Source organism: Patiria miniata, unplaced genomic scaffold, assembly GCF_015706575.1.
Source record: "Patiria miniata isolate m_02_andy unplaced genomic scaffold, ASM1570657v1 HiC_scaffold_24, whole genome shotgun sequence".
In the NCBI taxonomy this organism is placed as follows: domain Eukaryota; kingdom Metazoa; phylum Echinodermata; class Asteroidea; order Valvatida; family Asterinidae; genus Patiria; species Patiria miniata.
In genome coordinates, this window is record NW_024037063.1 from 15,717,156 (window position 1) to 15,728,048 (window position 10,893).

General features: G+C 37.2%; 1 protein-coding gene across 1 annotated transcript; it reads left to right on the plus strand.

Annotated features, from left to right (window-relative positions):
- The first annotated feature begins 2,916 nt into the window (after positions 1–2,916).
- LOC119732144 (histone H2A.Z-specific chaperone CHZ1-like) lies at positions 2,917–10,199 on the plus strand. Its single transcript, XM_038205544.1, has 5 exons — positions 2,917–3,097; positions 5,602–5,706; positions 6,205–6,354; positions 6,895–7,098; positions 8,696–10,199. Exons 1-5 carry the CDS (start codon positions 3,041–3,043, stop codon positions 8,768–8,770), a joined length of 591 nt encoding a protein of 196 aa, XP_038061472.1. The 5' UTR covers positions 2,917–3,040; the 3' UTR covers positions 8,771–10,199.
- The last annotated feature ends 694 nt before the right edge of the window (positions 10,200–10,893 follow it).

Genomic DNA, 10,893 nt, shown 5'->3' on the forward strand with positions numbered 1-10,893 from the left:
GGCAGTCGATGTAGTCTCTATGAGAAAGTAACTTGACTGCGATGAACTTGTATAATATTTTTTGAAACTGGACTGTGTAGTGACCATTTTGTCGTGGTACTTATACAGCGCAAGTGACGTCACATGAGCGTATATTGGTCGAATAGAGAGCGCGACGCTATAGCTACTAGGCCAGGACGCAGAGCGCGTAGTGTGGGCGCAGTGACAGCGGAGCGGCAGCGACTGAGATCGAGTAATTGGGCTTGACAGGGGCGCATAGAGAGCGAGTTGAACGCATCGTAAGCGCGGATAGAGCACAGTATCAGCGTAGCTTGAGCTTCTTTGAGACAGAAAGTTGTCAGAATGTTCCCTAACCCTAACCCTAACTCTAATCCTTTGGCACTTCGGACTAGTGGGGGTATCCAGCGGGGGGGGGGGGGGGCAGCCGGGGGGCACTTTGCCCCCCCCCCCCCCCCCCCCACCGGCGAATTTTTTTGACTCAAATTTTTTTGTCAGCATGATTTAATTAAATAAATGTTTGTAGAGTTCTTCTGACATCAATCCCACCAAAGAAAACCCGCTCAACAACCACAGTGCGCCGTGAAAATGTCCAATATGTAGTATGCATAATAATGGTCAGTTTTGAAGAGCGGCCCCATTCGAAAGATGTACCAGATAATATCTCCCCCGCACGACATATATCTCGTGCGTACGACATAATTATCTCCTTCGCAAAAAAAAGAAGGAAAAAAAAGGAGAAACTTGGTGCGAAGTCATAGTTGCTATTATAATACAACAAAGTGGACGTCTCTGTAGGGGTGTCAATGGGGGTGGGTGGGCAAAAATTCCCCGCCCTCCCTCGAAAAAAAAACAATTAATTGGGAATATGCTATCGAAAGTACAACTATGTGGGGGAATGTGCTTTAACCCCCCCCCCCCCCCCCCGAAAAAAAACCCTGGCGACTCCTACTGATTATGATTGTGGGAAGGCATCAGCCTACTCCGCGACAACGGAATTATTGTCTGGAAGCCAATCATTCGAGATTGTAAAGATCAAATACAACAAACTTAAACATGTGCCGATTTTTCAAGTCGATCAGCGCCATTTCATTCAAAAGTGAATAACTTCTGTAACGCTAGAAAAATAGCAATTTAGAAAAGGAATATTTTGGGGGATGAAACTGTTAAAAAAAGCTCGGAGTAGGCAACTTTAAAAGCATGACTAGAAATGACCGACAGCTCCGCAGGATAGCATGATGTTAGACGAAGATGAATGTACTGGGGGGATGTGCTTTAACCCCCCCCCCCCCAAAAAAAAAAAAATCCTGGCGACTCCGCATGAGTCGTATGAATAAAAACAACAATTGCTTTTACTATATACCAGTATCAATTTTTAAGCATTTATTCGCATTTGTATTAAAATAAAGCAAACGCTTTTGCTGGAAAGCTATGAACTGAAAGTATTGACTTTTTACTGTTTTAGTTTTGTAAGTGACAGGTTACTTTATTTTGTGTGAATAAAAATAAGTGGGACTAAACGCTTCAAATGTCGACTATTCACTGTGTATTATTAAAGGTTGGGTAGGGGCAGCCTTGAAAATATAAAGCAAGTGCGTCCGCGCAAAATGAAGAAAAAATACAAATGATACCATAGACTTTATTTCCAATCACATTTGTTTGGGAGTTATGGAGTTTTCTTATTATTCATTTCGTTAATAGACGAAACGATAATTTCGCGTTTGATTATAGATCTGAGCAGTGTATTTCGGCGCAGTACAGAAGGTTAAGGAGACTTTCATTTTTTTTTATCCAACTGCAATCAGGGAACCCGAATGGTAATTCAATTCAATTTTCAATTCAATTCTGGTTTATTTCATTAAAAAGACATCACCAAATATAAGTCAAAGATTTAAATAATTTGATCTACAAAAATAACGATAAAAATTACAAGTTCATAAATACCCTATTAAAATTGAGCACTCCGGAATAATATACCTCAAATTAAAAATTACTCAAACAATAAACAAACAAACTCTGGTTTAGTGAGTACTAGTTCTTTTCAAACGTTTAATTTTTTTAATACATGTACTTAGATATTATTTTTTTAACAACTTTATATTGAATGTTTAAGTGGTATGATTTTACCTGCTGAAACATGTGTCTGGATGTTTTAGGAAACTAAAAAATATCCAGACTTCATTTACAGTAGGACCTACGGTGCGCTTTAAACTTTTTTTTTGCATTTTTCAGCATTTCTGCAACAGGCGATTTCCTTTTTCGTCATTTGAGTAAATTCAAATAAAAATGTGCATCACCTAGATGATTTGGATATTGTTACTGTTACTCTACGCATAATAGCAAGGAACTTTTTCTACATCAGATATTGTGTAATACCTTGCATGCTCGTGCCATTCATACACACAAAAGAGACACCCACGTTGACAAGCATTTGTCGTGCAATCAATCCAACATAATATTCAGAAGCTTGGCTATCATGCTGTCTGAATGCTGAACAGTAAAATAAAACTTTTGTTCGTACGGATTCAAGCATTTGCTTTACTCCAAAGTAAATGCTTTCAGCATTTACTACTTTTTTATTCATAGTTACGACCATGGGGCTTTTACGTTTTATACCTCAAGATACGACCCAAAGACGCGCCTTCGCCGTTTCGAACCGTGTGCGTCTGTGGTCTAGCCTCGTCCGTTCGGAAGTTCCCCGGGGCGCTTTCTGCTCCTGGCTTGTTGTCACTTGTTCGCGTAAAAGCGGTGGTCAATTAAGATAAATAACCTGCTGAAGCCCGCCAACGGATACGTAGAGTAGTTTCGTTTCGATTTTAACCAATGAATGAACAGCAGCTACAGATAGTGTCCAATGAGAATACGCCAATAATGAACGTCATCACTATATTAACATACAGCTGTGACCTACGCCGCATTGTTGCCTCAATTTTACGCACACACTTCCTTCTTTGTGGTTTGCAAGCGTGTGACATTTCGAGCACCAAATCGATTTGTGTTTGTACCATTTTTCAAATCTTTTACGACGAAAAGCCCATCTAAAATGGCAGACAGTGCACCGAAGCTTGCTAGAGACAGCACGATGCAGGTCACAGCTAAGGTATGTGGCATTTTATAACATGATTCGGGGTAGTTTTAGAGGGTTGTTTCATGTTTGTGATGCGCGGTTTGACCGCGCCGAAAACACGTAGGTTAACTGCTTATGTACAAACTCTCTGCGCATACACGGACATGTTCATGCACAATGCACATGCAGACTCTGTGCTACAGACAGTTCATTCTTTGTTCCACTTGACTTGTTAGTGTGTCGGCACAGAGCAACTTGCTATACATGTACCCCTACCGATAATGATATCGCTCTTCGGCCCTAGCGCTAGCGTCGGGTTGTGTGAAAAGAGCTTTGTCTGGTGGCCTTAAATTAGGTTAGGTCCTACCTCCATGGTTTGGTGAACCATATATCGTGCTTTGTCTATAGTAGTAGCTTATGTGCTGATCTGACGTGCCCCTTTTCTTTGTTTTAAATATCACCTTAACAAGTGATTTTAAATAACAAGTTTTGGTCGATCATGGTCGATAGGTTGATAACTGATTTTGTTTTGAAAAGAACATGAAGAATATTATTGCATCCTGCAAAAATGTTGAAAAGACAGGAATCTGGGACTGAGAAACAGTTCCAATTTTGTTGAGAATATTCTGAAAATGCACTCAACTCTCCATAGACTTTGCACAAGACAAAAGAAGTGTCGTAAGGATACTAAATTCTTTCCGTCTCTGGGATATACAGGTCATTGTACACTTGACCTTCTGTCCATTCTGATTTTTCCTGGTTATTAACCAGGTAAGAAACTGTCATACTGAATAGTCGATAATTAACTGGAAAAAAATCTGATTTTGATTGCCTCAAAGGCATTTTTTCTGAAACAAACCTATAACATTAACAGTTACTTACTTGGTTTATAACCAGGAAAATCAAATTCTGCAACTCTAGAAATCTATAGTTATCCTGTAATTTATGAGGAAATTTGAAGAGTGTCCAAAATAATCGCACAATTTTTTCTCAAGGTCATGGTAAGGACAGATTTCCATACCTGGCCATCACTTATTTTTCCCTACAGTCACCTATCAGCCATCAGAAAGTGATAATATGTATTTAGCAGGGAAAATGGTGTTTTCAATAAGCATTTTGACTGAGAAAACACTTTGTGTTCAGACCAGTCTCATAGGGCTTGTGCATGTCCATGTATGGAAATCTTTCCCATGGGGGTCTCCCCCCCCCCCCCCCTCCCCCACCTTTTGATTTTCTGTGGTTAACCGCAGGTACTTATATACATGTATCTGCCATAGCAAATATCAAGTGAAAACAGTCTAGATTTCAAGTTCAGGGAACAACTTGCCATGAAATTTATCACAATGCAAAATTGTGCACATGCATGCACAGACTACACCCCTTTCAGCCACAAGGTTCATGATGTCAAACGGGTAGCATTAAATATTGTCATGAATATCCTCTGGGTTTCTAAAACAATTTGTTTATTAGTGGATTCATGCCTTGCAATTAAATTATACTCAAACATTTTGTTTGATCAGGTCAGAAGATTTAAATGGTTTTTTTTTTAAATTAGGATTCAGAGGCTTATTAATGACAAACTCTGTAAGCATCCATTTCACTTCTCAGTTCATCAATGAGCTCAATCACTGAACTCATTTCTAGAAAATGCTATGCAAGTTTTCATTTGGTAATGTTCAGTTTTGCAATTTATGACTTTTGAGTTATCAATGTGTTGAAATAGATACATATGCAGGAATGCAAAAAGCACAATTTTTGTCTCCACACAGCACACAGCTACTGTGTAGTGTAAGGGCTAAAATTTTGCTGACCAATCACGTGAATTGTCAAATCTAGATTTCTTCATCTAATCATATATCATCTTAGCTTTAAATACTGAGCCACTCAAAGACTCCATTTTTCATTGAATGTACATTACCAGTGTATGAAATAATAGCAAGAGAAGTGTGTTTTCAAAATCGTAGTCGGCATGTAGGACTTCAATTTTGGCCGATATCATAAATGGTCCATTTTAGTTTTAACCCACATACATGCATTGAATAAACATCGAGTCCCTTTGGCAATTAATTTATTTAATGGGTTAATACTGGCCTGATAAGTTAATGTGCCCTTTTGTGTGCATGTATTGTACAGGTTGTAGGGGAACCGGGTACCTGATTGAAATAAACGTGGGTACCTGAGTACCTGTTAAAGAAACTCAACCCCATGATGTTTTTAAATAATTATGAAGGTTCACCTTTGGCACAATTATTCCATGCGTCTTATTATGTTCCTAGTCATGACTCCAATGAACTTAAAGCTACATGCCTGAGTACCATATCCCAGTTGATTTAGTGCTTTAAAGTTTGCCGTTTTTTTTAGAACTCCTTATGTATGTAATGTCTCATTGGCAAGCTAATAACAAAGGTAATATTTCAAAGAGGAAGTGGTTCGATTTGAAATTTGAAATTTCTTTTGGGAGTATCACACCCAAAAAGTAAAGAGAATATCAGTTTGATGTTGAAGTAATGTCTACACTTGTGTTTGTTCTTTTGCAGGAGGGAGCGGAGTTTCTGAAATCACAAGGGGCTCATGACCTCTTGCCAGAAGACTCTGATAAGCCTGGGGTGCAGAGAGACTCCACTATGCAAGCCACAGTCAAGGTATGAGTACACATGTACATGTGCGAGTTAAGTCAGAGTCCTTCAGAACCAACTCAGCTGGAACTGGCCTAATGTAACAAACATGGTGTGGAACATGTTGTGCATGTGCAATACACATATCCAGTACATGAAGGTTCAAAAAGATAATACACTGCACAGTATTGTTGTTGGGGGAGAGTTGTCAACTTTCTGTGGGTGGTCTTTTGTCCATGAGGTATGTTAAAGGACCATTTTCAGGTTATTTGGGTCAGTAGTTATTGTTTAATTTCGACAGAAACCAGCCCCTTAGTTTTTGTTTCACTTGCAGGACTTGAACACCCTTTGCCAGAGTCCAGTGGTACAATGGAATCAATTTATTTTATTGTGAACCAAAACTATAATTGTAGAAACTTGGGAATGGTTGATAAAATGTTTACATGTGTTGATAGCTAAATTTACACCACTTTTTTCTCTCTTTTTTTTTTGTTTTTTTGTTTTTTTGGTTTTTGGTTTTTGCAGGATAGTGAAGCAATCCTGAAGGATGCTAACATTGACCAGGATGGTAGGACAAGAGGTGACCAGCAACGTCTCCAAGAGATTTCACAAGAAAGTGATGTTGCTGAACCACCACGGGTGCCACGAGATCATACTATGAAGGAAACAGCAAAGGTAAGTTTTAATTTCATTGAATCATTTTTTGGGGAGGGATGTGATGTTATATAAGTATTTTTTTCTCAAATGAAAGCTTTTTGTATGTGAAATGACTATTTCCAAATCTCATAAGCACATGTTGTTAATTTTAGGCGTTTAATAGATACCTCAAATAATCATAAACCTTTTGTGTTTTATAACAGTTGCTTTTTTAAAAGTATTTAATCAATTAATAATTTTGGGGGTAACATCATTCAAAACTACCTTTGCTTTTCTTTGGGTGCTTCCCAAATCTACCAAAATTCAAACTGCAAACTTGTCCAGAAAAGAATGAAACATTCTTTATACCTGAAAACAAACTTTGGGACATTCATGTAATAGTAGCTTGGCTATTCAGTATAGTCGTAATGTCAATCCACTTAAATTCTGCCAAATATGATGTTGTATTCCAAAGTTATGATGATAAATAGTGTAAAAATGTTATTAACAGTATTTTTCAAAGAAAGAGTTAAAGGAGAGTTTTTGGACAGTATGAAGTTACTTTACTTATACAAACAGGAAGCACAGGAGCTACTTGGTGATGCACCCATTGGTGAGACTCGCTCACAGACACGAGATATCTCAAAGGCAGCAGAAGAAGAGGAGGAGGAAGAGGAAGAGGAGGATGAAGAAGATGAAGATGACGGTGTCGAAGATGGCGATGAAGGGGAAGAAGATGTCGCCAGTTTGAAAAGAACTCATACCATGGCAGAAACACTGCAGGTAAGATGAACTCTCTAAAGTCAATTCATTGAATACTTGAAGCTGTACTGAGTGCTCGATATGTTGGAGACAATCTGTTTGCCAACCTGTTTGCCAACCATATTTCACCACAATTTAATTATCCATGAAGGTCTTTTTATGTTTTCCTTTATGAGCACTGCACCAAAATGTTGAACAATTAGAACTTTATCTTAATGTGCAATGGCAAAGTGCTTATCAAAGTAAACATTTAGGTTAGAGAAAATGATACAACATTCATGAGAACTTTTTCTTGACAACTAACATTTTCAAATAATTGGGGAAGTGAAAGCATGATGTTTGAACCAATAATGACTTCTTGATTTGTATTTGTAGTGTCTGAGATATCTTAAAACAAATACCAAAATACAAGCTCTATACTATTACTCTATGCACTATGTACAGCAACATTCATGTGGCATATTTAAAAAGGATACTATTGTGAGATATAAAGAAACAAAGTTCATGGCAATGTTTCTGTTAACTAGTGCTGTGTGTTTTCAAATAATTTAGTATTTGATTTTTGGAACTTTGATATGATCAGATAATTTTGTTTTATGTATATCATGATTATGTATCGATATAATTTTTGGAGATAGCTGACCAGCTGATATTTGACAGATTTTAAAGATGCAACTTCGGGCTAATATTGCTCAAGGTAGCTATCAAATCATGCATGTAAAATGGCTGTCCACAAGAATGTGACAAGACAAGCAATAAACCATGCAATTTATAGGAATAAAGTTACATGACAGACATATTTCGCTATCATATCTTCTCGAGATGGCTGTCATTTTTTTGTCCCCCTGGCTTTAAAACCAAAAAAGGGGGATGTTGTGATTGTATTCCTGCCGTCTGTCTGTGTACATGTGTGTCCGTGCTTGTGTTCCATTTTAGTTAGGTTAACTGTGAAGTGCTGTCATTTGAAAAGTCAGACATCAATCTCAACCAAACTTGGTGACAATAATCTTTGGGTAGGGGGACTTCAGATGACCCAACACATTTGAGGTCAAAGGTCATCTAGGGGTCAAATGACGTTATTGTTGGTTTTGCTTAGGCAAACTAAAAAGTGCTGTCATGAAAAAGTCAGACTTCACTCCGATCTTTGGGTAGGGGAACGTAAGATGACTTGAGACATTTAAGGTCATCTAGGGTCAAATGAGGTCATTGTTGATTTTGGTTAGGTCATTTGAAAAATGTACCTGATTGTATAAATACTGCCAGCATGCCAGAGGGATCGCGCAAGTTTAATTTGCAAGATTTTCAAATATTCTTTTGGGTAAAATGCTATTGAGATATTCAATAGATGATTGAATATTCGGATATTTGGTACATGTATATGCGGCACAGTCAAATGTTATCGTACATGTAGTTCAAGGTTGGTTTAAGGTTGAAGATACATGTACATACACTTTCAACTTAAAAAGTCCACTTTTATACCCATTTTGGAGTGACAAAATCACTTTACATGTAGGTTTAAGAATGGAGAAACAGTAAATCAATGTTCATAAAGTTCAGCACAATTCATTTTTTAGAAGACTTCTACATATAATTGGACTTGTTTTGTTTCTTCTCTTAGGAGGGACAAGAGTTTTTGAAAAGACAAAAGACCAATGGAGATGTTGCCGAAAAAGATGGTGCAGAGGAGGCCTAAGATATGACATCCTGAGAGGATTGTAGCAGCCTTCATTCTTTACAAGACTCGACGCAAGGATGGATGTGTAGAAAAATAAACACATTTTATTTGGAATATTCCTGTTCATGGTTTGTAGATGTGACCTATAGATCGGTTATCTTAAGCTTGTAGATTTCTTTAGTATATGTTCGCTTTGTTTATCTGCATTTCTGTAATTGTAAAATATGTTTAGATAAATCAAGTGCATCATGTTTTGGCAATTCGTAATTTCTATGAAGTGCATCAAACTTGTTAGCAGTACCAACCTGGCTTGCCATCGAGTACCTATGTGCATTGCTTGTTGAACTGTTCTCCCACACTTGATAACTCATATTCAGTTTCATTTCAGCAAATGTAAGACATTTTCATCTATATTGAAATTATAAGTTGATCTGATGAACAACCACTGACTTTTATCCAATATGTTTATTTTTAGTTACCCCCATTTTTTTTTTATCAATATCAATATTTGTATAATTTGTATGAAATAATTTTCATAAAAGGTCAACATGACAATTCTTTAAATTATGGGGTTTTGCTTGTAAATATTATCCTAAATATTAAGTTAAAAAAATCACCCAATACATTGTGAACATGTAATTGATCAAGACTCTCCAAATGAGAGAAATATCATTCGAATGCCTAATGAAGCTCATGGAGTCAGCGAACTCGACACTGTAATTGTGTAATTTGAAGTGATTTGTGCTGGTCGCAACTCCGAAGATCAAAAACTGTAATAATTAGGCCGACTTGATGCGAAGGGAATCAGTAAAAACTTCAACTGAAATAGTTTAATCTAGTTGGAACCCTCCTGTCAAATGTACTTTATATGATCCTAATAATTATACAGCATTGTATACATGGGGAAAAGCCAGTGGTTCAGGATATCATAACACGAAATGGGTAGATGAGTTAGCTTGGTTGGATTTGGTATTGTCGCTTCAAGCCCGGCCATCCATGCCTAAGTTTAGTCCATGTATAGGAGTTCAATTTATTTTAATTCTATCAGCGTACATTACAGCTCGAATTATGAATCGTAAAATAATTAGAATCGTAAAAAAAAATAGGTGCTGCCGCGTTTGTTCACGTGCTACTTGTTTGTCATGTATTTTGAATGATAGATTCGTTTGTAATGTTCATTGCTATGACGAGTAATATATTTTCTGTATAAAAACTCATTCGTGTGTTTAAAGAACCGTTTATTCCAGACAATCACAAAACAATTATATTATGAACTAGACATCGGGTAATATACATAAAAGTAAAAACCTTTTTCATGTTTTAAATCTTTTAAAAACTCAGTGCTGATTTTAGCGGCAAACAATGTTTGAAATCGATTTGTAACTGAATTTTATTTGAAAATGAGAAACGAAATAAATTGTTCATGCCTTTCTTACCCTAAATGGAATTATTGCTCTTTGTGGTGCTCAAACATTACTTGAGGTGACGGAACTAGGCGTCATACGTAGGGAGGGTACATCATGGATACATCTCTTCGTGAGGAAGTGTTAGCTGTCAAGACAGCTGGCATCTAATACACTTTTAAGTCGTAAGACGTGTAATGTGTATCCCAATTTATCGTAATTATTGTTGCTTCATTTAAAAAACTATACACATTTTTACAATTTCAATTTCAGGTTTGGTTAACGGTTGTGTACATTGTATTTTATTTTATTAGTTTTTTGCAGCATACATCGTTTTTTTAACCAATCACACCACGCACCCTAACATGAATATTTACCATGCTGTGTGGATCGCAGACACTTAAGTTCTCGTACTGTTTTCCCTTCTAATCCCAACCAACAAAAATATTCCATGAAAATGGACATGGGTTCGAACCACAGATCTTGCTTTCTACTGTGATATTTGACACTTATGATACATTCCACAGATATTTCATTCCACTCGACGAAAGCCGTTCTTTGAAATGCTTTAATGTACATGCATGACTGAGTAATAGCAATGTTGTAACGTCTTTGTTATTTTCTTATGAATAAACATCGAATAGCTGAATAACCATGATCCGATGACGATGTGCGCTTACCGCGTGGTGGGAGTGCAAAGCGCCCTCTGGTGGTGACAAAGTAGTCCATAGCCCATCG